Source organism: Bos grunniens, chromosome 8 (assembly GCF_055505025.1).
Source record: "Bos grunniens cultivar Pamir isolate PY7600 chromosome 8, Bosgru_T2T1.0, whole genome shotgun sequence".
Lineage (NCBI taxonomy): Eukaryota > Metazoa > Chordata > Mammalia > Artiodactyla > Bovidae > Bos > Bos grunniens.
In genome coordinates, this window is record NC_141172.1 from 16,593,947 (window position 1) to 16,621,019 (window position 27,073).

The 27,073-nt window shown below is 38.0% G+C and overlaps 1 protein-coding gene across 15 annotated transcripts in view; it reads left to right on the plus strand.

Moving 5' to 3' along the window:
- Positions 1 to 27,073, plus strand: part of LOC147366710 (uncharacterized) — a 1,020,409-nt gene that overhangs the window by 265,143 nt on the left and 728,193 nt on the right. The window contains exon 2 of one of the 15 annotated variants that reach the window (XM_086414230.1): positions 22,697 to 22,756. The exons of the other annotated variants lie outside the window; for them this stretch is intronic. Within the exon in view, the coding sequence (XP_086270356.1) occupies positions 22,697 to 22,756 (60 nt within the window). The remainder of the gene's footprint in view (positions 1 to 22,696; positions 22,757 to 27,073) is intronic. 15 annotated transcript variants of the gene reach the window in all.

Here is a 27,073-nt window from a genome sequence, read left to right on the forward strand (position 1 = left end):
ACAAACCCACACACAGCGAGGAAATGCCACAATAAAGAGAACTGCACAAACTGCCAGAACACAGAAAGGACACCCCAAACTCAGCAATTTAAACAAGATTAAGAGACAGAGGAATACCCAGCAGATAAAGGAACAGGATAAATGCCCACCAAACCAAACAAAAGAGGAAGAGATAGGGAATCTACCTGATAAAGAATTCCAAATAATGATAGTGAAATTGATCCAAAATCTTGAAATCAAAATGGAATCACAGATAAATAGCCTGGAGACAAGGATTGAGAAGATGCAAGAAAGGTTTAACAAGGACCTAGAAGAAATAAAAAAGAGTCAATATATAATGAATAATGCAATAAATGAAATCAAAAACACTCTGGAGGCAACAAATAGTAGAATAACAGGCAGAAGATAGAAAAAGTGAATTAGAAGATAGAATGGCAGAAATAAATGAATCAGAGAGGAAAAAAGAAAAACGAATTAAAAGAAATGAGGACAATCTCAGAGACCTCCAGAACAATATTAAACACTACAACATTCGAATCATAGGAGTCCCAGAAGAAGAAGACAAAAAGAAAGACCATGAGAAAATACTTGAGGAGATAATAGTTGAAAACTTCCCTAAAATGGGGAAGGAAATAATCACCCAAGTCCAAGAAACCCAGAGAGTCCCAAACAGGATAAACCCAAGGCGAAACACCCCAAGGTACATATTAATCAAATTAACAAAGATCAAACACAAAGAACAAATATTAAAAGCAGCAAGGGAAAAACAACAAATAACACACAAGGGAATTCCCATAAGGATAACAGCTGATCTTTCAATAGAAACTCTTCAAGCCAGGAGGGAATGGCAAGACATACTTAAAGTGATGAAAGAAAATAACCTACAGCCCAGATTATTGTACCCAGCAAGGATCTCATTCAAATATGAAGGAGAAATCAAAAGCTTTACAGAAAAGCAAAAGCTGAGAGAATTCTGCACCACCAAATCAGCTCTCCAACAAATACTAAAGGATATTCTCTAGACAGGAAACAATTCGAACCCAAAACAATAAAGTCAATGGCAACGGGATCATACTTATCAATAATTACCTTAAATGTAAATGGGTTGAATGCCCCAACCAAAAGACAAAGACTGGCTGAATGGATACAAAAACAAGACCCCTACATATGCTGTCTACAAGAGACCCACCTCAAAACAGGGGACACATACAGACTGAAAGTGAAGGGCTGGAGAAAGATTTTCCATGCAAATAGGGACCAAAAGAAAGCAGGAGTAGCAATACTCATATCAGATAAAATAGACTTTAAAACAAAGGCTGTGAAAAGAGACAAAGACGGTCACTACATAATGATCAAAGGATCAATCCAAGAAGAAGATATAACAATTATAAATATATATGCACCCAACAGGGGAGCACCACAATATGTAAGACAAATGCTAACAAGTATGAAAGGAGAAATTAACAATAACACAATAATAGTTGGAGACTTCAATACCCCACTCACACCTATGGATAGATCAACTAAACAGAAAATTAACAAGGAAACACAAACTTTAAAAGATACATATACACAATGGAGTATTACTCAGCCATTAAAAAGAATACATTTGAATCAGTTCTAATGAGATGGATGAAACTGGAACCTATTATACAGAGTGAAGTAAGCCAGAAAGAAAAACACCGATACAGTATACTAACGCATATATATGGAATTTAGAAAGATGGTAACAATAACCCTGTGTACGAGACAGCAAAAGAGACACTGATGTATAGATCAGTCTTATGGACTCTGTGGGAGAGGGAGAGGGTGGGGAGATTTGGGAAAATGGCATTGAAACATGTATATTATCATGTATGAAACGAGTCACCAGTCCAGGTTCGATGCACGATACTGGATACTTGGGGCTGGTGCACTGGGACGACCCAGAGGAGGGTATGGGGAGGGAGGAGGGAGGAGGGTTCAGGATGGGGAACACAGGTATACCTGTGGCAGATTCATTTCAATATTTGGCAAAACTAATACAATATTGTAAAGTTTAAAAATAAAATAAGCAGGGTGACAAATAAATAAATAAATGAGTTAGGACATGGAACCTTCTCCAGGATAGATCGCATCCTGGGCCACAAATCTAGCCTTGGTAAATTCATAAAAATTGAAATCATTCCAAGCATCTTTTCTGACCACAATCCAGTAAGATTAGATCTCAATTACAGGAGAAAAACTATTAAAAATTCCAACATATGCAGGCTGAACAACACACTGCTGAATAACCAACAAATCACAGAAGAAATCAAGAAAGAAATCAAAATTTGCATAGAAACGAATGAAAATGAAAAAACAACAACCCAAAACCTGTGGGACACTGTAAAAGCAGTCCTAAGGGGAAAGTTCATAGCAATACAGGCATACCTCAAGAAACAAGAAAAAAGTCAAATAAATAACCTGACTGTACACCTAAAGCAACTAGAAAAGGAAGAAATGAAGAACCCCAGGGTTAGTAGAAGGAAAGAAATCTTAAAAATTAGGGCAGAAATAAATGCAAAAGAAACAAAAGAGACCATAGCAAAAATCAAAAAAGCCAAAAGCTGGTTCTTTAAAAGGATAAATAAAATTGACAAACCATTAGTCAGACTCATCAAGAAACAAAGGGAGAAAAATCAAATCAATAAAATTAGAAATGAAAATGGAAAGATCACAACAGACAACACAGAAATATAAAGGATCATAAGAGACTACTATAAACAATTATATGCCAATAAAATGGACAACGTGGAAGAAATGGACAAATTCTTAGAAAAGTACAACTTTCCAAAACTGGACCAGGAAGAAATAGAAAATCTTAACAGACCCATCACAAGCACGGAAATTGAAACTTTAATCAGAAATCTTCCAGCAAACAAAAGCCCCGGTCCAGACGGCTTCACAGCTGAATTCTACCAAAAATTTAGAGAAGAGCTAACACCTATCCTACTCAAACTCTTCCAGAAAATTGCAGAGGAAGGTAAACTTCCAAACTCATTCTATGAGGCAACCATCACCCTAATACCAAAACCTGACAAAGATCCCACGAAAAAAGAAAACTACAGGCCAATATCACTGATGAACATAGATGCAAAAATCCTTAACAAAATTCTAGCAATCAGAATCCAACAACACATTAAAAAGATCATACACCATGACCAAGTGGGCTTTATCCCAGGGATGCAAGGATTCTTCAATATCCGCAAATCAATCAATGTAATACACCACATTAACAAACTGAAAAATAAAAACCATATGATTATCTCAATAGATGCAGAGAAAGCCTTTGACAAAATTCAACATCCATTTATGATAAAAGCTCTCCAGAAAGCAGGAATAGAAGGAACATACCTCAACATAATAAAAGCTATATATGACAAACCCACAGCAAACATTATCCTCAATGGTGAAAAATTGAAAGCATTTCCTCTAAAGTCAGGAACAAGACAAGGGTGCCCACTTTCACCATTACTATTCAACATAGTTTTAGAAGTTTTGGCCACAGCAATCAGAGCAGAAAAAGAAATAAAAGGAATCCAAATTGGAAAAGAAGAAGTAAAACTCTCACTGTTTGCACATGACATGATCCTCTACATAGAAAACCCTAAAGACTCCACCAGAAAATTACTAGAACTAATCAATGATTATAGTAAAGTTGCAGGATATAAAATCAACACACAGAAATCCCTTGCATTCCTATACACTAATAATGAGAAAACAGAAAGAGAAATTAAGGAAACAATTCCATTCACCATTGCAATGGAAAGAATAAAATACTTGGGTATATATCTACCTAAAGAAACTAAAGACCTATATATAGAAAACTATAAAACACTGGTGAAAGAAATCAAAGAGGACACTAATAGATGGAGAAATATACCATGTTCATGGATTGGAAGAATCAATATAGTGAAAATGAGTATACTACCCAAAGCACTTTATAGATTTAATGCAATCCCTATCAAGCTACCAATGGTATTCTTCACAGAGCTGGAACAAATAATTTCACAATTTGTATGGAAATACAAAAAACCTCGAATAGACAAAGCTATCTTGAGAAAGAAGAATGGAACTGGAGGAATCAACCTACCTGACTTCAGGCTCTACTATAAAGCCACAGTTATCAAGACAGTATGGTACTGGCACAAAGACAGAAATATAGATCAATGGAACAAAATAGAAAGCCCAGAGATAAATCCACGCACATATGGACACCTTATCTTTGACAAAGGAGGCAAGAATATACAATGGATTAAAGACAATCTCTTTAACAAGTGGTGCTGGGAAAACTGGTCAACCACTTGTAAAAGAATGAAACTAGAGCACTTTCTAACACCATACACAAAAATAAACTCAAAATGGATTAAAGATCTAAACGTAAGACCAGAAACTATAAAACTCCTAGAGGAGAATATAGGCAAAACTCTCTCCGACATACATCACAGCAGGATCCTCTATGACCCACCTCCCAGAATATTGGAAATAAAAGCAAAAATAAACAAATGGGACCTAATTAACCTTAAAAGCTTCTGCACAACAAAGGAAACTATCAGCAAGGTGAAAAGACAGCCTTCAGAATGGGAGAAAATCATAGCAAATGAAGCAACTGACAAACAATTAATCTCAAAAATATACAAGCAACTCCTACAGCTGAATTCCAGAAAAATAATTGACCCAATCAAAAAATGGGCCAAAGATCTAAACAGACATTTCTCCAAAGAAGACATACAGATGGCTAACAAACACATGAAAAGATGCTCAACATCACTCATTATCAGAGAAATGCAAATCAAAACCACTATGAGGTACCATTTTACGCAAGTCAGAATGGCTGTGATCCAAAAGTGTACAAGCAATAAATGCTGGAGAGGGTGTGGAGAAAAGGGAACCCTCTTACACTATTGGTGGGAATGCAAACTAGTACAGCCACTATGGAGAACAGTGTGGAGATTCCTTAAAAAACTGGAAATAGAACTGCCTTATGATCCAGCAATCCCACTTCTGGGCATACAGACTGAGGAAACCAGAATTGAAAGAGACACGTGTACCCCAATGTTCATTGCAGCACTGTTTATAATAGCCAGGACATGGAAGCAACCTAGATGTCCATCAACAGATGAATGGATAAGAAAGCTGTGGTACATATACACAATGAAGTATTACTCAGCCATTAAAAAGAATACATTTGAATCAGTTCTAATGAGGTGGAGAAACTGGAGCCTATTATACAGAGTGAAGTAAGCCAGAAAGAAAAACACCAATACAGTATACCAACGCATATATATGGAATTTAGAAAGATGGTAACAATAATCCTGTATATGAGACAGCAAAAGAGACACTGATGTATAGAACAGTCTTTTGGACTCTGGGAGAGGGAGAGGGTGGGATCATTTGGGAGAATGGCATTGAAATACGTATAATATCATATATGGAATGAGTTGCCAGTCCAGGTTCAATGCACGATATTGGATGCTTGGGGCTGGTGCACTGGGACCACCCAGAGGGATGGTATGGGGAGGGAGGAGGGTTCAGGATGGGGAACACATGTATACCTGTGGCAGATTCATTTTGATATTTGGCAAAACCAATACAATATTGTAACGTTTAAAAATAAAATAAAATTAAAAAAAATAAAATGGACTGGAATGGGTGAATTTAACTCAGATGGCCATTATATCTACTACTGAGGCAAGAATTCCTTAGAAGAAATGGAGTAGCCATCATGGTCAACAAGAGAGTCTGAATTGCAGTACTTGGATGCAATCTCAAAAATGACAGAATGATCCCTGTTTGTTTCCAAGGCAAACCATTCAATATCACAGTAATCCAAGTCTATGCCATGAACAGTAATGCTGAAGGAGTTGAAGTTGAATGGTTCTTTGAAGACCTACAAGACCCTCTAGAACTAACACCCAAAACGGTGTCCTTTTCATTACAGGGGACTGGAATGCAAAAGTAGAAACTCAAGAGATGCCTGGAGTAACAGGCAAATCTGGCCTTGGAATAGAGAATAAAGCAGGGCAAAGGCTAATAGACTTTTGACAAGAGAATGCACTGGTCATAGCAAACACCCTCTTCCATCAACACAAGAGAAGACTCTACACATGGACTTCACCAGATAGTCAATACCGAAATCAGATTGATTATATTCTTTGCAGCCAGAGAAGACTCTACACATGGACTTCACCAGATAGTCAATACCGAAATCAGATTGATTATATTCTTTGCAGCCAAAGATGGAGAAGCTCTATACAGTCAGCAAAAACAAGACTGGGAGCTGACTGTGGCTCAGATCATGAACTCCTTATTGCCAAATTCATACTTAAATTGAAGAAAGTAAGGGAAACCACTAGACCATTTAGGTAAGACCTAAATCAAATCCCTTATGATTATACAGTGGAAGTGAGAAAAAGATTCAAGGGACTAGATCTGATAGACAGAGTGCCTGAAGAACTATGGAAAGATTTTCCTGACATTGTTCAGGAAGCAGGGATCAATACCATCCCCAAGAAAAAGAAATGGAAAAAGGCAAAATGGTTGTCTGAGGAGGCCTTATAAATAGCTGAGAAGGAAGAGAGAAGTGAAAGGCAAAGGAACAAAGGAAAGATACAGCCATTTGAATGCAGAGTTCCAAAGAATAGCAAGGAGAGATAAGAAAGCCTTCCTCAGTGATCAGTGCAAAGAAATAGAGGAAAACAATAGAATGGGGAAGACTAGAGATCACTTCAAGAAAATTAGAGATACCAAGAGAATATTTCATGCAGATGGGTACAATAAAGGACAGAAATGATATGGACCTAACAGAAGCAGAAGATATTAAGAAGAAAGAGGTGGCAAGAATACACAGAACTATACAAAAAAGATCTTCATGACCCAGATAATCACGATGGTGTGATCACTTACCTAGAGCCAGACATCCTGAAATGTGAAGTCAAGTGGGCCTTAGGAAGCATCACTACAAACAAAGCTAGTGGAGGTGATGGAATTCCAGTTGAGCTATTCCAAATCCTGAAAGATGATGCTGTGAAAGTGCTGCACTCAATATGCCAACAAATTTGGAAAACTCAGCAGTGGCCACAGGACTGGAAAAAGTCAGTTGTCATTCCGATCCCAAAGAAAGGCAATGCCAAAGAGTGCTCAATCTTGCACAATTGCACTCATCTCACATGCTAGTAAAGTAATGCTCAAAATTCTCCAAGCCAGGCTTCAACAGTATGTAAACCATGAACTTCCAGATGTTTAAGCTGGATTTAGAAGAGGTAGAAGAACCAGAGATCAAATTGCCAACATTCACTGGATCATTGAAAAGGCAAGAGAGTTCCAGGGCTGGATCATCAAAAAAGCAAGAAAGTTTGAGAAAAATATCTACTTTTGCTTTATTGACAATGCCAAAGCCTTTGACTGTGTGGGGATCACAACAAACTGTGGAAAACTCTTAAACAGGTGGGAATATCAGAGCACCTGACCTGCCTCCTGAGAAATATGCTTACAGGTCAAGAAGCAACAGTTAGAACTGGACATGGAACAACAGACTGGTTCCAAATAGGAAAAGGAGTACGTCAAGGCTGTATATTGTCACCCTGCTTATTTAACTTATAGGCAGAGTACATCATGTGAAATGCCAGGCTGGATGAAGCACAAATTGAAATCAAGATTGCCAAGAGATATATCAATAACCTCAGATATGCAGATGACACCACCCTTATGGCAGAAATTGAGGAAGAACTAGAGAGCCTCTTGATGAAAGTGAAAGAGGAGAGTGAAAAAGTTGGCTTAAAGCTCCACATTCAGAAAACTAAGATCATGATGTTTGGTCACATCTCTTCATGGCAAAGGGGTGGTGAAATAATGGAAACAGTGACAGACTTTATTCTGGGGGGCTCCAAAATCACTGCAGATGGTGACTGCAGCTATGAAACTAAAAGATGCTTGCTCCTTGAAAGAAAAGCTATGACCAACCTAGACAGCATATTAAAAAGCAGAGATGTTACTTTGCCAACAAAGGTCCATCTACTCAAAGCTATGGTTTTTCCAATTGTCATGTATGGATGTGAGAGTTGGACTATAAAGAAGCTGAGCGCTAAAGAATTGATGCTTCTCCATCACATCTATGGTGTTCGAGATGACTTTTGAGAGTCCCTTGAATGGCAAGGAGATTGATCCAGTCCATCCTAAAGGAAATCAGTCCTGAAAGTTCATTGGAAGGACTGATGCTGAAGCTGAAACTTCAATACTTTGGCCACTTGATGCAAAGAACTGACTCATTTGAAAAGACCCTGATGCTGGGAATAATGATTCAAGGTAGGAGGAGAAGAGGACGACAGAGGATGAGATGGTTGGATGGCATCACCGACTCGATGGACATGAATTTGAATATGCTCCGGGAGTTGGTGATGGACAGAGAAGCCTGGTGTACTGCAGTCCATGGGGTCACAAAGAGTCGGACATGACTGAGCAACTGAACTGAACTGAGCCTATATAAGCTGAAGGGCAGACCTTTGACTATGACGAATTCAGTAAAAGAAATGTCCTCTTTCAGCCTCTTGGTAGTTAGCCTGCCTGCCTCTCTGGAGACATTGTCATTTTACTGTGTCCCTTTATTTTGAAATTCCACATTTACAATTAGAAGAGGGAGCTCAACACATAAAATGTGTTTTGTTGCAGGGCATTTGTCTTCTTCCAGCTAAATGTGTAGAGAGAGGATTTTTTCCTTTCTTTCTCCTCCTTTCATTGTTCTGAATTTTACTTGGATCTTGCCTCTAGAATTAACTGAGGTTAAGAAATATTTATACCAATACCTTGAAAACCCTAAGAAGAGTCTGTAGGGCTTTTGATGGTAGGAAGAGTAGGAGGAGAAAGAAGTTTCAGCATCATGTTTTCATGCTTTATGAAATAGTTCTTTTCTGTGCAGTTGAAAGATGTGTAATGTATATTGTAGCTGTTTATGCTGGTGTCAAAGAGGGCAAAGACAACTTAAGTACTTGGTTAGTTTGTAAGTATGTTTGATGCAAAGGACAAATAAACATAACTTCATGAATATATAATGTTGCTGATGGCAGCTGAAATTATTTCTGACCATCGTTATGGCTTTTCTCCAAGGTCAGTGCTGCCTGTTCGCTGGTAAAATTGTCGAATGGTTTTGTTATCCTATTTGAACTGTGTCAAAGCAGCCACTTGATTTCTGAATAACTTATTTGGGATTCTGTGCTTTGAGTTACTTCTTTTCCTGGAGTCTCACAGGATTCCAGGACTTTGAAGGACTGACTAGGAAACAGTGTGTCTTGTCCTTCTCCTGTCTTTAGATTGGAGAAGAATTACTCTGTCAAATTCTAAGTGAAAGTGGCTTGATTTCCATATTAAAAAGGAGCCTTCATTGTGGTACTGTGGGGACACTTCTCAAGGCAACGATCAGTTTTATGAATAGAATACAGGGAGGTGAGTTAATACATAGAGACAATAATGGCGTGGTCACAATAATCTAAGTAGCATGCTCTTTTTTTAAGTTCTTCCCCCTCACTGTAAATGCAAACCCGTACACCCTAGAGAAAATATTTTTGTCCAGCATTTTTTCTAGACACAAAAATATTCAAATATATGCATTTTGAATGAGTATTAAAGGAAACATAAATGCATACTTGCAAGGTAAACCTTCTCAATTTCAACATTATCATTGACAACCCCGTAGCTTTTTGTAACATTTTAGGATTTATCAAACATTTTCACATATTTGCCATTAGGGAAAGGCAACATTATAATTTTTAGATTGAAATGAAGGAACTAAAATCAATTAAATGTCTAATGTCCAAACCAATATCACGTATCTTGTGAATACTATGATCAGTGTAGGGTTATACAGAATAACATGGAAAAAGGCCCTCAAATTTTTCTTATCTGTCTCATCCTGTTTTCATTACACTGTACTTTATATTAATGTAAGAATACAAAAATATAAGCTTAAGTGAGAAAAGTGTAGAGTTCATTATACTGTACTGAAATATGAAAATTAATGTACTTATAACAATAGCTCGTAGAATACAGGGAAGGTGTGAAAACAGTATCCAACAGTTATATTCATTCATTCATTCATTCATTTAACCATTCAACAAGTACATAAGTTATATTTGCCAGTTGTTATTATTCTAGGTTCTAAGACATCATCATAAACAAACTAGACACGATCCCAGCTCTCAGTGTTTAGTCTGGGGGGTATGCTGCTGCTGCTAAGTCACTTCAGTTGTGTCCGACTGTGCGACCCCATAGATGGCAGCCCATCAGGCTCCTCTGTCCCTGGGATTCTCCAGGCAGGAACACTGAGTGGGTTGCCATTTCCTTCTCTAATGCATGCATACATGCTAAGTCGCTTCAGTCGTGTCCAACTCTGTGCGACCCTATGGATAGACATTGATTATATGAGTACATGGTTACTAACTCACACAAAAGCAAAGGAAGGAAATCAATGGAGAGCTATGAAAGTAAAGAGCAGAGGCAGCTGTTTTGGTTAGAGTTATCAGGGTAGGTAGGTCTGACCTAATGGGCTTCTTGGTGAATTCTATAAAAAATTCAAGCAAAGAAAAATGACCAGTCCTTGACAAATGGTTTCAGAAAAAAAGAGGAAGAGAAAACATTCTCCACTTTGTTTTTTGAAGCCTGCATAATATCTGTGTCCATATGTTCATTACAAGAAAACTATAAATACTGGCCAATTTGGAAAACTCAGCAGTGGTCACAGGACTGGAAAAGGTCAGTTTTCAATTCCAATCCCAAAGAAAGGCAATGCCAACAAATGCTCAAACTACTCTCAAACTATGCTCAAACTCATCTCACATGCTAGGAAAGTAATGCTCAAAATTCTCCAAGCCAGGCTTCAGCAATACGTGAACCGTGAACTACCAGATGTTCAAGCTGGTTTTAGAAAAGGCAGAGGAACCAGAGATCAAATTGCCAACATCTGCTGGATCATGGAAAAGGCAGGAGAGTTCCAGAAAAACATCTATTTCTGCTTTATTGATTATGCCAAAGCCTTTGACTGTGGATCACAATAAACCGTGGAAAATTCTGAAAGAGATGGGAATACCAGACCACCTGACCTGCCTTTTGAGAAACCTGTGTGCTGGTCAGGAAGCAACAGTTAGAACTGGACATGGAACAACAGACTGGTTCCAAATAGGAAAAGGAGTATGTCAAGGCTGTATATTGTCATCCTGCTTATTTAACTTATATGCAGAGTACATCATGAGAAACGCTGGGCTGGAAGAAGCACAAGCTGGAATCAAGATTGCCAGGAGAAATATCAATAACCTCAGATATGCAGATGACACCACCCTTATGGCACAAAGTGAAAAGGAACTAAAAAGCCTCTTGATGAAAGTGAAAGAGGAGAGTGAAAAAGTTGGCTTAAAACTCAACATTCAGAAAACTAAGATCATGGCATCTGGTCCCATCCCTTCCTGGGAAATAGATGGGGAAACAGCGTCAGACTTTATATTTTGGGGCTCCAAAATCACTGCAGATGGTGACTGAAGCCATGAAATTAAAAGACGCTTACTCCTTGGAAGGAAAGTTATGACCAACCTAGATAGCATATTCAAAAGCAGAGACGTTACTTTGCCAACAAAGGTCCGTCTAGTCAAGGCTATGGTTTTTCCAGTGGTCATGTATGGATGTGAGAGTTGGACTGTGAAGAAAGCTGAGCACCGAAGAACTGATGCTTTTGAACTGTGGTGTTGGAGAAGACTCTTGAGAGTCCCTTGGACTGCAAGGAGATCCAACTAGTCCATTCTAAAGGAGATCAGTCCTGGGTGTTGTTTGGAAGGACTGATGCTAAAGCTGAAACTCCAATACTTTGGCCACCTCATGTGAAGAGTTGACTCATTGGAAAAGACTCTGATGCTGCGAAGGATTGAGGGCAGGAGGAGAAGGGGATGACAGAGGATGAGATGGCTGGATGGCATCACTGACTCAACGGACGTGGATTTGGGTGGACTTCGGGAGTTGTTGATGGACAGGGAGGCCTGGCCTCTGCAGTTCATGGGGTCACAAAGAGTTGGACACAACTGAGCGACTGAAGTGAACAGAACTGAATATACCTAAAAAATATAGGTATAAAAATCTTTAACAAGATGTATGCAAGTGAAATAGAGGCATATATAAAGAGTAATACATCATGCCAAGTGAGGATTATCCGAGGAATGCAAGGTTGTTATTTACTTGCAATTAATTTATTTTTGGCCACATCCTGTGAGATGTGGAACTTCCCTGACCAGGAACTGAACTCATGCCACTTGCATAGGAGGAGTTGGAATCGTAACCACTGGGCTACCAGGGAAGTTTCCTGCAAAGTTGTTTCAGTATTTTACATACAATCAATCTAATAAGTCATCAAAAGTAAGGGAGAAAAAGTCCTGATTATCTTAATCAATCCAGAAGAAGCATTAGATAAAAGTCAACACCCATTCATAAATAAGACCTATCAAAATTTAGAAATAAAGGAGGGAAATTCCTTATCCTGATAAAGGGTATTTTAAAAATCCGTAAGTTACCTTATATGCACTCTTTCATTTAATACTATCATCACTGCTAAGAGCCAGAAGATCTGAATGCTCTTTTCAAGTCTTTCACTCACTAGCATGATAGTTTTATCAGTAACTCATTAAACCTCTGGGGGACTCTTCAGTTCATATATTAATATTGAAATGTGTATGTTGTGTGTGTGAGTCGCTCAGTCGTGTCCTACTCTTTGCGACCCCATGGACTGCAGCCCACCAGGCTCCTCTGTCCGTGAGATTTTCCAGGCAAGGATACTGGAGTGGGTTGCCATTTCCTTCTGCAGGGGATCGTCCCAACCCAGGGGATCGAACCCAGGTCTCCTGCATTGCAGGCAGATCCTTTACTGACTGAGCTATAAGGGAAGCCCCCAATATTAAAATGGGGCCACTGAAAATACTTCATACAGTTTTTCGGAGGCTCAAATAATTTAAGTACTTAGAATTTCTCTAAATCTTATAAAGTACTAAATAAGCATGGTTTGTTGGTGATAATGATTATGAACCTAGAGAATTAAAATTCTAAAACTTTCTCTAACCAATACCTGGAAGACCCTAGAATAGGATTTACTCACTGTATATTACTTCAAAGTGGTTCCATTCTTTATAGCCTAGAAAGCAGTCTAGATATTCAAAATTCTTGCTTGTCCACTGTCTCCTTTTGAGTTATTTGACTTGTCATTAGCTCTTTCATCATAGCCAGATAGACACTTTCTAACCATGAAGATTGTTCGATAATGAGGCCACTTCCTTGACCCCCTCGTATAGAGCTATTAAAAGGAAGTAGAGAAATAACATTTAAATTATTATTTATTAATTTGTTGGTAGATCTTAATTTTTTTAGATTTTTCTCTAGCCCCCACCAGCAAGGACCATTTGTAGTCACTCAATCTCTTTTTCTTGCAAAATAAGTCATATTCTTCTTTTTCTGTATATGCAGTGGGGAAGGGAAGGAAGAGAGAGATTTCCTAAAAAGATCTGCAAAATATAGAAAATGATCTTAATATTTTTTAATATTCCTCACTTACAATCTCACTATACTGATTGTAAAAGTGTGCCTTTGGTACTTGGCAAAAGTTTATAGCAGAAGAAACTGGAAAGTACATGATATTTATGCAGAAATTAGCATGTCATTATTTTTTAAACCTATTTCTATTATTGATAACATAAATCTTAATGAGATTTCACCCCTTAGGGCTCAGGTACTTTAATTCAGATGTCAAAATGTAAGAAATTATAATTCTATAACAATAATTCTTTTTTCACATGGCTCAAAGAAATTCACAAATCTTACATTAATCCATTGATTGTCACAAGTCCTGCCTTGCAATTCAGAGACATTTCTCCATTTTTATTATCATTTGGTCTGAGTCAGCCAAAGGGAGGTCTAGATCGGAGACTTTAATGATGAACCAGACATTTGATAGACCCAAATGTAATAGGCTTTGGGATTGGCAAGGGCTTTAGGAATCACTTCTTTATAACCTCTTATTTTAGACACAATTAAAGAGTATTTATCTGGAAATAGGGCCTCAGAGGTCAGTGGCTTGACTTTGGATTCCCAAAGAATTTACAGGTTAGGTTGGGAAGAGCCTAAGATTCAGAGATACTCTCATATGGGGTAAGAATCATTAAGCTTGGGTTCAGTTGGCTTGAACTATAACCTAGGAACTGGAGGTGAGTTTTAGAGCAAGATATTAGTCTCATCTTGCCAGGCTAGAACACAGGTACTTGTTCATTCACTCAGTTGTCTCTGATTCTTTGTGACCCACTGACTGCAGCATGCCAGGCTTCCTTGTCCTTCACTATCTCCTGGAGTTTGCTCACACTCATATCCATTGAGTTGATGATACCATCCCAGGTACTGGGATTAGTATTTAACCTCAAAGCACTCACAGTCTCAAGTGAGCCAGAATGTGGTGGACTGAAAATTTCTTCTCCTTCTCCTCTGGTGAAGAAATGTTCCCAGGTTCTGACTCTACACTGGGACATAAACCTTCTGAAGGGGAGATTTGAAGCCTGGGGGTCAGTTTCTAAGGAGTGAGCTTCTAACTATAGTTGGTTGGGCCAAGAATGAAGAATACTCTGGCTGTTGTTTCCCTGCCTGTACCCTACTTCAACCCCCTGTTCTTCTACTTTGCTCCTGTCCCACTAACCTCATTAATACCACAAGGACCATTCCTTTGGAATGATATCACCTTGATTATATCCACTGAGTTAGTTCACAGTGTGGACTATTTCATTAGACCTAAAGAATTTAATCACTAATACCATGTGATTGTCACAATGGTGACTTCTCTATTTTGGGCAATCACAAGGACTGAATATAGCCAGTGAAGTGAGTCACTCAGTCGAGTCCAGCTCTTTGCAACCTTATGGACTGTAGCCCATCAGGCTTCTCTGTCCATGGGATTCTCCGGGCAAGAATATTGAAGGGGGTTGCCATGCCTTCCTTCAGGGGTTCTTCCCAACCCAGGGATCGAACTTGCATCTCTTATGTCTCCTGAATTGGCAGGCAGGTTCTTTACCACGAGTGTCACCTGTATCTCTTAAAGCACATGAAAGGAGATCTGAATTATAATCTGTAGCATGGAATTCTCCAGGCAAGAATACTGGAGTGGGTAGCCATTCCCTTCTCCAGGGCATCTTCCCAACCCAGGGGTTGAACCCAGGTCTCCCTCATTGCAGGCAGATTCTTTACTGTCTGAGCCACCAGGAAGCCCATAACCCATAGCACTAATTCTTAAAGTCTATGGTTTTTCCTTCCCAGTTCGGTTATACTATAAAGCCTCCCAAGAGGTGCTCATCCTTTGAATGCTGACTATTTCACTCTTAACACTGTGCACACTGCTCCCACCTCACTTACTGTTTCTCCGCTGTGCACCACAGCTCTGGCTTCTCACCTGGGAGAGGCTGCAGGTTTTCTTAATACTGAACTACTGAAAATATTGAATGGCTCCAGAATGACAGAAGGACACAGGAAATTCTATTACTCCCCTAATCATAATCCCTGGGTTGGAAAGATCCCCTGGAGGATGAAATGGCAACCCATTCCAGTAACCTTGCTTGGAAAATTCATGGAAGAGGAGCTACAGTCTACAGGGTTGTAAGAATTGGACATGACTGAGCATGCCCAAGAGAGAGCCATAATACACAGAATCCACAGTGCAGGTTTTTTCAGTCTGACTCTTTCTCACAAAATGTCTAGGAAGTATTTCTAGGTAATTAAAATTCTTCACTTCATTGATAATAAAGTGAAAGTCGGGGACTGTGAGACTGCTTCTAAATTTGAAATCGAGTGTGAGTGGACACAGAATGGAAATGTATATGTGAGTTTAAATTTGAAATATCAAGGAATGATCCCTTAAGTTATGGTTTAATTCATCAAAATTAGCAGATACAATCACTGGGTGGTTCTGTTCTAAGAATGTTCTAGCCTTAATTCTTTCTAAAATACTAAGTAAATCCATGACCTTCAGTAGTTTACTTAAACTCTGGTCTGCATTTGTGTCATAAGTAAATGTAGGGAATTAGTCTACATTTCGGAGAAGGCAATGGCACCACTCCAGTCCTCTTGCCTGGCAAATCCCATGGACAGAGGAGCCTGGAAGGCTGCAGTCCATGGGGTCGCTAAGAGTCGGACACGACTGAGCGACTTCACTTTCACTTTTCACTTTCATGCATTGGAGGAGGAAATGGCAACCCACTCCAGTGTTCTTGCCTGGAGAATCCCGGGGATGGGGGAGCCTGGTGGGCTGCTGTCTATGGGGTCACATAGAGTCGGACACGACTGAAGTGATTTAGTAGTAGTAGTAGTAGTCTACATTAATTTCTCATTTTCCTATGAGCTATAGAAGTGTACAAAAAAATAACCAGGGATGGAATAAATTTCTAGGATAGCTGCTATTTACATGTAGCATTTTGTCTTTTAGTTTCCTATAACTTTACCATTCATCACCTTTTACTTGACATCATTCATGCTAAGTCACTTCAGTCGTGTCCGACTCTGTGCAACCACACAGACGGCAGCCACCAGGCTCCCCCGTCCCCAGGATTCTCCAGGCAAGAACACCGGAATTGGTTGCCATTTCCTTCTCCAGTGCATGAAAGTGAAAGGTGAAAGTGAAGTCGCTCAGTCGTGTCCGACTCTTAGCGACCCCATGGACTGCAGCCCATCAGGCTCCTCTGTCCATGGGATTTTTCAGGCAAGAGTACTGGAGTTGGGTGCCATTGCCTTCTCCGGACATCATTCATACTTAACTGAAATAAGTTCTCAAAATTTCTTTTAAATACTTTTGAAACACAAAATGTTTTTAAAATGTCTTTTTATGTGATGATTATCAAATTTGGAAATTATCATTAAATTACTTTTAGGTAATTAATTAAAATGAATGAATTATGCACATCTTTCTCCTTAAAATTACAAGGAAATATGTATCCTTCTATTTTGAGTCTTGGTGATATTCCTTTTGGTTCCAGTGTGTTATTTTTAAACACGTACTCTCATTCTCTTATTCTTTTCCATGGAAATCAGCCTCATATGACATGTTGGATTTTAATGCAATTCAAGTGTTTTGCATAAAATAACATTCATTTTGACTTATTGTTTTCAATTTAAGGCCTAATACAAAAATAACATCTTCCAACTAATGCTAGTTATTAGCGCCAGAAGAAAATGGAAAGGACCTAGGTGTGTGTGTGTGTGTGTGTGTGTGTGTGTATTCATTTATTTATTTATTTTTAATGAGAAGTTGCTGTTGCCTCCAGAGTAGTAGACTTTTATTTCTTAAGGACTAAAAAACTAGACCTTTGGAAATACATGTTTACAACACAGAAACATCATAATAGGAAACTGTCTCAAGTGTCAAGTTCATTTACTAGGTATATGATCTTAGGAAGATTTCTTAAGCTCTCTAGTTTCTTCACCTAGTAAAGTGTGAAATATATTGGCTATCTCAGTATATAAGTTAAGAATAAAGATAGTACATATACAGTATTAGTACCTAGTGAAATACTCAATGGCTAATAATTCTGTTTCTTTAAAGGAGTTTCTTATGGGTTATTAATAATAAGTAAAGATAGGATGATTCTCAGAAAGAGAGATGGACGAATGGGGCTTGTGTAAGGTGATATAAGAATCATCTTTATTGCATCATCAGTATTTTACTTATACCTGTGTTGTCTTTTCAGATATTACAGATAAAACTGAGTTAATGTAGGCATAATTCATTGTTTCATAAACTGAGTGGTCTAAAAGTTGTTCAGTTGATGTGAATTGCCTTACTCTGTAAAAACTGACGCATGCAATAGGCCCAGTTATCCAAACTGACATGCACTTAGTATTTGATGGCCTATTTTGCTGTCTCTGTAGAGGTAAGGACATTGGAGTTTGCTGAGGTATTGAGTTGGGTAGAGGGGAGGCAGCATTTGCCTAGAAGTTAGCAAACCTGACTTCTGCTCTCATCTTCAGCCAAAAGTCTATTCATTCTTCCATTTATTCAAGGGCTTCCCATGTTCAAAGCACATAATGAAGTGCTTTCAGAGAGTTTCCTAATATGAAGCCTAGCACAGAATGCACGCTTATTTGATATTAGGTAAATGATGTCACAAGGCAGATGATATGGACAATCAAAGGAAAACATGACTCTTAAGAAGTACTAAGGTGGTCCAGAGGAATGAGAGAGCAAATCTTGTTGTAATCCTGAAGGCTCAGGAAGGAGGTGATATTGATGGATGCAATCGGATATGAGTAGGATTCAAAAGGGAGGAATGGAAGTGAAGAGACACTGGATTCTGAAACAGAGGATCTGAAATGGTGCTTAAACCATCCCTGGGTCACTGTGTTGTCAACGGGCAGAGTTATATGGACCCACACTAGTTTCCAAGGAGGTGGGCCTGACTCAGTTCCTCTGTTACTGCATTTGGCGTCATATTGCCCCAGACAGAGGATTAGTGTCACTGTCAATTTCCACTGGACTTTTCACTCCAGATCTTCAGGCAGTATCTTTACCTTGTTCTCTGCGATGGAGAAACACTTTGCCCAAGCCACCATCACGCTCTATCTTGAACACTGCAACAGTTGCATTAATAAGCTGTTGTCTCTACATCCTCTCTTAGCTGCTTTCCTCTGCTTGTTATCAACCTAGCAAATAGAGATTGTGTGTGTGTATGTGTGTGTGTGTGTGCTAACTCACCTCAGTCATGTCCAACTCTTTGTGGCCCTATGTACCATAGCATACCAGGCTCCTCTGTCTGTGGGATTCTCCAGGCAAGACTACTGGAGTGGGTTGCTGTGTTCATATTTAAGTCGTAACATCTCTTGCTGTTGTTCAACCCTCCAATAGATAAGGTAGATTCAGGATCTACAAAGCCCTATGGATGTGACTTTTTATTACCTCTTAGACTATTAAAACAATTTCACCCTAAGGACCTCGTACCATCAAGGCTGGTCATATCCATCAAGACTGGTGACTGTTTCTTGGTAAATTCATTTGATCTCTCTAAATTTTTATTATCAAAGTATCAATGGACTTTTCAGTAGAACTTTTCATGGAAGATAGCATTTACCATTGGCTTTCAATTGTGTATTGTTAGTCTCCAGTAGGGAGTAGCTGAGTGGAAATGACACGAGTGGATGAAGTGATGGGGTGAGAACACTTTAGAGTATGTAAGGTAGGGTGGAATCGTAAGTATGTACTGAGGCATAAGATATTGCTTCTTGTTGATGTCAAATTGGGTTATGCATTTAACTACTCTGAATATGCTCAACTAAATTTAACAAGGTAGAAAAAGCATTATTAAGAAAGTAAGGAAAATATAAATACTGCGTCAAGAAAAATAGTCTGTAGATGAGAACTTCTGCTTTCTTTCTGTAAGACAAAAGGAGAGAATTGCTTTTTTTTTTGATCCAAGGCATACCCACAGGTCATTCTCAGCCACTGAAATCATAATATAGTTTAAACATGGAGAAATGGTATAAATCAGACACCTCACATGAAATATATTACTAATTCATGCTTCCCTCATTGCCTTTGACTCACATACCTTATTTAATGAAATAAACCATCTAGATTTTTACATCTTTCACTTCTAAAGCAGTCTGCTTTTCACTGACCCCTGGAGATCTTTGCCTCCTCACAGGACTTCACACGCAGCTCTTTAACTTTATGTTGAGATCACTCTTGGCTGTCAGTGCTAAACAACTTATTTTTCCCCTCTTACTCACCATGTATCTGTGTGAATCCCAATATCCAAAATAATAGTAGAAGCAAATATAGAAGGTGTTGTCTCCTTCCCTGAAATCTACCTTTATTACCATCAACCTCAACCAAAATCTTTTTCACAAATGTGCTGTTTTACTTTATGTCCTCATTTCCTCTATGTCCTAGGTAATATTGTGAAGTAGGTGGAAAGAGAAAGATGGATTCAGACACATTTTTACTGGAGTTTTGCCTCTGGCACTGAATATCTGGGCATCTTGGAGAAATTTTCCTAGCTACCATTTCTTCATTGATAATACAGAAATAATTATGTCTGTCTTTAGGTTGTATTACGAATATTTAACAAGAATATGTTAATATTCAAGAAAAACCTAAGAAGCCATATATTCTTAAAAGATGTTGATTTATTTTCTCTCCCCATTCCCACCTTCCTTTCTTCAATGAACAATGACAAAGTGATTGTTAAGATCTCACAATTTAGTTCAATGTATGGCTGCTGGTGGGGGTGGGAGTAATCTTATTTTCCCATTATAAACAATATTGCTTATTTACTAAAGGTTTTTTCTTGGCTGGCTTATAACTGTTTCACTCCTCTTCTAAGCAAGATACTGCTTTTCCTCTGGCTTAGACTATTTCCAGGAAGAGCAGGGTGCATTGTTTGGGAGCAGCAGGCTTCCTTATTCTCTCCACTAAAACCATGAACATAAAATAGAAAACTGATAAATCATTTTTATGAATTCAGTTCAGTTGCTCAGTCATATCTGACTCTTTGTGACCCCAAGGACTGCAGCACACCAGGCCTGCCTGTCCATCACCAAGTCCTAGAGTATACTCAAACTCATGTCCATGGAGTCGGTGATGCCATCCAACCATCTCATCCTCTGTCGTCCCCTTCTTCTCCCGCCATCAATCATTTCTAGCATCAGGGTCTTTTCAAATGAGTCAGTTCATCGCATCAGGTGGCCAAAGTATTGGAGTTTCATCTTCATCATCTGTCCTTCCAATGAATATTCAGGACTGATTTCCTATAGGATGGACTGGGTGGATCTGCTTGCTGTCCAAGGGACTCTCAAGAGTCTTGTCCAGCACCACAGTTCAAAAGCATCAATTCTTTGGCATTCAGCTTTCTTGATAGTCCAACTCTCACATCCATACATGACAACTAGAAAAACCATACCTTTGACTAGATGGACCTTTGTTGACAAAGTAATGTCTCTGCTTTTTAATAAGCTGTCTAGGTTGGTCATAACTTTTCTTCCAAGGAGCAAGCATCTTTTTAATTCATGATTTCACTCACCATCTGCAGTGATTTTGGAGACCCCCAAAAGAGTTTCGCTCTGTTTCCCCATCTATTTGCCATGAAGTGATGGGACCAGATGCCATAATCTTAGTTTTCTGAATGTTGAGTTCTAAGCCAACATTTTCACTCTCCTTGTTCACTTTCATCAAGAGGATCTTTAGTTCCTCTTCACTTTCTGCCATAAGGGTGGTGTCATCTGCATGTCTGAGATTATTGATATTTCTCCTAGCAATCTTGATTCTAGCTTGTGCTTCATCCAGTCCATTTCTCATGATGTACTCTGCATATAAGTTAAATAAGCAGGGTGACAGTATACAACCCTTGATGTACTCCTTTCCCAATTTGGAACCAGTCTGTTGTTCCATGTCCAGTTCTAAATGTTGCTTCTTGACCTGCATACAGATTTCTCAGGAGGCAGCTACGGTGGTCTGGTATCTCCATCTCTTGAAGAATTTTCCACAGTTTATTGTGATCCACACAGTCAAAGGCTTTGGCATTGTCAATAAAGCAAAAGTAGATATTTTTCTGGAACTCTCTTGCTTTTTTGATGATCAATGGATGTTGGCAATTTGATCTCTGGTTCCTCTGCCTTTTCTAAATCCAGCTTGAACATCTGAAAGTTTCACGGTTCATGTACTGTTGAAGCCTGGCTTGCAGAATGTTGAACATTACTTTGCTAGCATGTCAGATGAGTGCAATTGTGCAGTAGTTTGAGTATTCTTTGGCATTGCCTTTCTTTGGGATTGGAATGAAAACTGACCTTTTCCAGTTCTGTGGCCACTGCTGAGTTTTCCAAATTTGCTGGCATATTGAGTACAGCACTTTCACAGCATCATCTTTCAGGATTTGAAATAGCTCAACTGGTTCCATCACCTCCGCTAGCTTTGTAGTGATGTTTCCTAAGGCCCACTTGACTTCTCATTCCAGGATGTCTGGCTCTAGGTGAGTGATCACACCATCGTGATTGGGTCATGAAGATCTTTTTTGTATAGTTCTTCTGTGTATTCTTGCCACTTCTTCTTAACATATTCTGCTTTTGTTAGGTCCATACTATTTCTTTCCTTTATTGTGCCCATCTTTGCATGAAAAGTTCCCTTGGTATCTCTAATTTTCTTGAACAGATCTCTAGTCTTCCCCATTCTGTTGTTTTCCTCTATTTCTTTGCATTGATCACTGAAGAAGGCTTTCTTATCTCTCCTTGCTATTCTTTGGACCTCTGCATTCAAATAGCTGTGTCTTTCCTTTTCTCCTTTGCCTTTTGCTTCTCTTCTTTTCATAGCTGTTTGTAAGGTCTCCTCAGGGAACCATTTTTTCTTTTTTAATTTTTTTTTTATGAATTAGCTGATTGTTTTTCTAGGAAACTTAACATTTATGTATGCTGTTTCACTTGGGTCCATTCCCAAATCAATAATTCATATTTAACTCTCCTTAAAGCTTCATATAGTTTTCTCTTTTATCACTCCTGCTCTATTTTCTTCCACATTAGAAAGTCTTCAATCTGGTTCGATGATTCTTGCTAAAATTGTACAAATTTCAGCAATGTCTTTTGACATTTTTCCCAGAATGTGTAAAAGTATTTTTTTTCTTTTTATTTATTTTTTTATTTTAGGCTAATTGCTGTACAGAATTTTGCTGTTTTCTGTCAAAGCTCAACATGAATCACCCATAGGTATGCATATACCCACTCCCTTTGGAACTGCCTCCCGTCTCCCTCCCAGCCCACCCTCTCCTCCCGTCTCCTCGTGTCTCGTGTCTCCTCGTGTCTCCTCGTCCTCTTTTCTCTGTGTCTGTTTCTGCATTGTCCCTGTTTTCAGGAAGCTTTTAGATACTGGAGCTTTATATGCAAATAAGGGTTAGTCATTCAGTCGTGTCTGACTCTTTGAGACTCCATGGACTGTAGCTTACCAGGTTCCTCTGTCCATGGAATTCTCCAGGTAAGAATACTGAAGTGGATAGCCATTCCCTTCTCCAGGGGATCTTCCTGACCTAGGATCAAACTCATGTCTCCTGCATTGCAGGCAGATTCTTTATCATCTGAGCTATCAGGGAAGCCCATATGCAAATAAAGGTTACAGTAATTCAGTAGATACTCAGGGAGATGTCTTTTTAGGCTATAAACAAATACACAAAGAAAGAAGAGAACCTTTGTCATCCTGGCTGAAATGAAAAATAATTAAGATAAACTAATGCTAATGATTACTGCTGTGAAAATTCAGGAGGATTGATAAATATATTTTATAACTTGATATAATCCTTAAGCCATAAGATAGTATTTTAAAAATTCAGAAAATTTGAGAAAAGCTCCATGCAGATGAATTTTCAGTTCACAATATTTCTCTATTTTAAGTTGATGTGTGGCAGAAGTTCTCAATTGCTGAGTATCTATAAATTCCTTTAAAAGATAGGTCCCAGTATGTGTAGGAGTTCAAGTGCATTCTTGTGAGTAAAGAGTCAGTAGCTTGCATTAGAGTCCCAAAGTGGTTTCTGACTCAAAAATGATTAAACACCCTTTTGAATATTTAAGATAATTTGGTAACTCAAGTTTCACCAATGGAAGTTAAGTATTAATTTCAATGATTAAAATTTAAAGAACAAATACTGTGAAGTGCAGAGTATATGGAGTTGTAGCAAGTGATAGATTTCCAATAAGAAAATGTATCTGCTATTCCTAATCTAAACAAATTAGGAAATCTCTAAATCCCTAAACATAGCAGAATTAGGCCATTTTCATTTTTATATTTTGACTTCTATAATTCTAGTTAAAAATAATAAGACAGATATCTGTAGCCTGATTTACTGTTTAGCAGATATGAGACTAACAAGCATTTGTCTTGTATTGATGTTTCAAGAACATAAGAAAATAGTCTTTCCTTGTGTCTACCTTGAAAATAGCATTACTGTATTATATAGTAATAAATTAATTCTATATTACCTTGACTTACATTGAATGTTATATGTACTGTTTCCTTCTCTTTATATCATTAAAATGATAGGTTATTTAAAATTAACCTTCATTTAAAGTTATGATAGTAGCATTTTTACAATTGTGTTAACATACATCTTTATCATTAAATTCAACCGTAGCCATAACACATTAGACTTTCCTGGTAGCTCTGTTGGTAAAGAATCTGCCACCAAAGGAGGAGACCTGGGTTTGATCCCTGGCTTGGGAAGATCCCTTGGAGAAGGTAATGGCTGCCCACTTCAGTATTCGGGCCTAGAGAATTCCACGGACTGTGTATCCATGGGGTTGCAAAGAGCTGGACAAGAGTGAGTGACTTTCATTTCACATAACACTTCAGGCAATCACAGGATAAAGTTATTAATGTTTTGAGAAACATTTGTAAACTATGGTATACCTGGATATTTAAAAAAAAAAAAACAAAAACTTCCAGTTTTGGAAGTTAGTTCCCTGTTAATTTGGTTCACTGTTTTAAAATAACAGTAATATTAGTCATGGAAATAGTGCAGCACTGTGTTGAAGCAAATGATAGTTTCACTTGCTTCTGTGACTAAACTTAAGTTCATGTTATGAAAAACTTGACAGGTAGGGTTTTTATTCCCCCTTCTCAATTATGTCTGGGTCAGATGATACAGCCAGTCTCAGTGGGACCCAGAATAGCACAGCGCAACTGTACAGACTTCGACGGTCTCATCCTGCCATTTATTGGCTACGTGGCCCAAAACAGGGAGTTCACTTCTGTCTCTGAGAATCAGACTCTTCATGTATAAAAATAACACTAGCCCTGCTATGATAATTGATAATGCACATATGTTTTACATATGTAAGTGATTAGTAATATTATCATTATTAATTGTCATATAGAAAGAAACAAATTCAGATGATTAAAAAAATAGCATGTACTGAAAAATGAATGAAAAATCATGCATTTTTCTCTAAACTTCAGGTTTTCATCTACAAAATGAAATTGTTGAGGCATTCTAACATCCCATCCAACTTGAATTTCCCTACTTTTATGAAAAAGAACTGAATGTGTGTCTGTATTAGAAATAAACCTATTCACTTATTTTAGCTCAGTGATTTGGGCCAATGGAGTAGATCTGATCAGAGAGTAAGAAGGTGCATTGTTCACAGAGATTAAAATAGATGATGTGACACCAGAAATCATTGTTATCTAACTGGATGTGCTTTTAAAAATAAATTGTTTAGCGATATCTTGATCCAATTTTATGGTAGAGCCCGTAGAAAAATAGTATTATTTCTTCATTGTGCCACTTTCTAAAAATGTTTTCGGCATTTAGGCTGCTCTGTGTCTTACAGTGCAACTTGGGAACATTATCTTGACAAAATATGATAGATATTATACGTCAGAAGCCACAAGAGAGAAGTAAGTCTTACTTTTAAGCAACTCTGCAGTATTAGATATGTTTGATTTTTGCCATTATTCTTTATTCTGTCCTCCGCAACTTATTCTCCTAGGTTGCTTTATTTAGCACGACTCCCTCAAGGAAATGAACTGAGCCTCATTTAATGTTTGGCTGTATAGGTGGGTGAATAGCAACCTTATCAAATCAATTTGACAGGGTGGTGTTTCTCATCTCAGGGGACTTCCAGGTGAAGAGAAATCTATAAATAAAGTAATGCGGATCAAAATAGTGCACTCATTTCAATCAGTATGACTGACAGAAAGAAAACTTTATTAATGATTATTTTGTAACTAATTTGGTTACTGAATTTATTAACACAGGGCGAAATAATACTGAATTTCCTGAGCAAGAAGTGACTGTTGCAGGAAAAAATACATTTATCCTGCCACAATTCTTATTTTTTCCTTATAACTCCATTTCCAAATACACACTACCAATAATTTTCTTAGAAACTGAATGGTTTAAATAGGAAGAACTATAGGAAAGTTAAAACTACTAAATATATGTGAATCTATGTTTGCTGAGGGAAATTTGGGGGTCTAAAAAGCTAATGAGTCAGTTTATAAGAGTTATTTATTATGGTCTATGTTGATTTATTTCATGATTTAAATATATTTGAAAAATATGTCAATAAGAGAAGGATTTTCATTTGAGGAAAGAGTGGTTAATTTAGATGTTAGCTACATTATCAATAAAAATTGAACTTAACTAGCTTATTTCAAATCAAGGTCATACACATCTAAGATTTTGAGTTAAATAGACCTATGAGGCAGATGAGGAAAACTCTCAGAAACTTGGTCAAATTCATAGGGTAGCTGTCTCTCTTTTTCCTTTGCTTTCTTTTTTTTTAACTGTAGACAGTTTCTCTCTGAGTTCTCTGCCCCATCTTCCAGTCTTGTTTTACTGATTTTTAAGCCCTCTGCACAGCATCTTCCAAGAACACCCATTTACTGATCCTGGGAATGCCTTTCACCTCTCAAGACTGTCTTAATCCTTATTCCACCATGCCCCCAATCACCCCCAGGTCTGAGATCTTTTCTTTTTTGGTTTGCTCTCTTGATTTGGTGATTTAATCCCCAGTAGCTTTCTAAGACATAACACTTTGATGTTAATATTGAGTTTACCCTGTTACATATGATTGCTGTTTTATCTGGGAATAGAGTTCTGGGTTAAAGATCATTTTCATATAATTTTAATGGCATACTTCACTGACTTCTGACCTCCAGTATTGCAGTTGAAAGTGTTTTAATATCTGGTCTTTGGTTTGTGATGGGACTTTTTTCTTTCTGGAAATTTTGATTATCTCTTTCATCTTGGTATTCTGAAATATCATTATGATATCACTTAATGTCATTATATTTTTGTTTTTATTCATTTTATTATCCTCAGTGGGTCTTTTCAACCTGAAATTTCTATGTTTTAGTTTTAAGAAAGTCTCATGCTACTTCTTTATCTCTATTTTCTGTGATCTTTCTTTCAAGGCCTTTAATTACTCTGATATTGGCATTCCTGCATAGACATTCTTATGTTTACCCATAATCTATTACCTTTTTTGTCTCCTATTTCTCTTCTCTTCACCTTTTTGTTTTTCATCTTG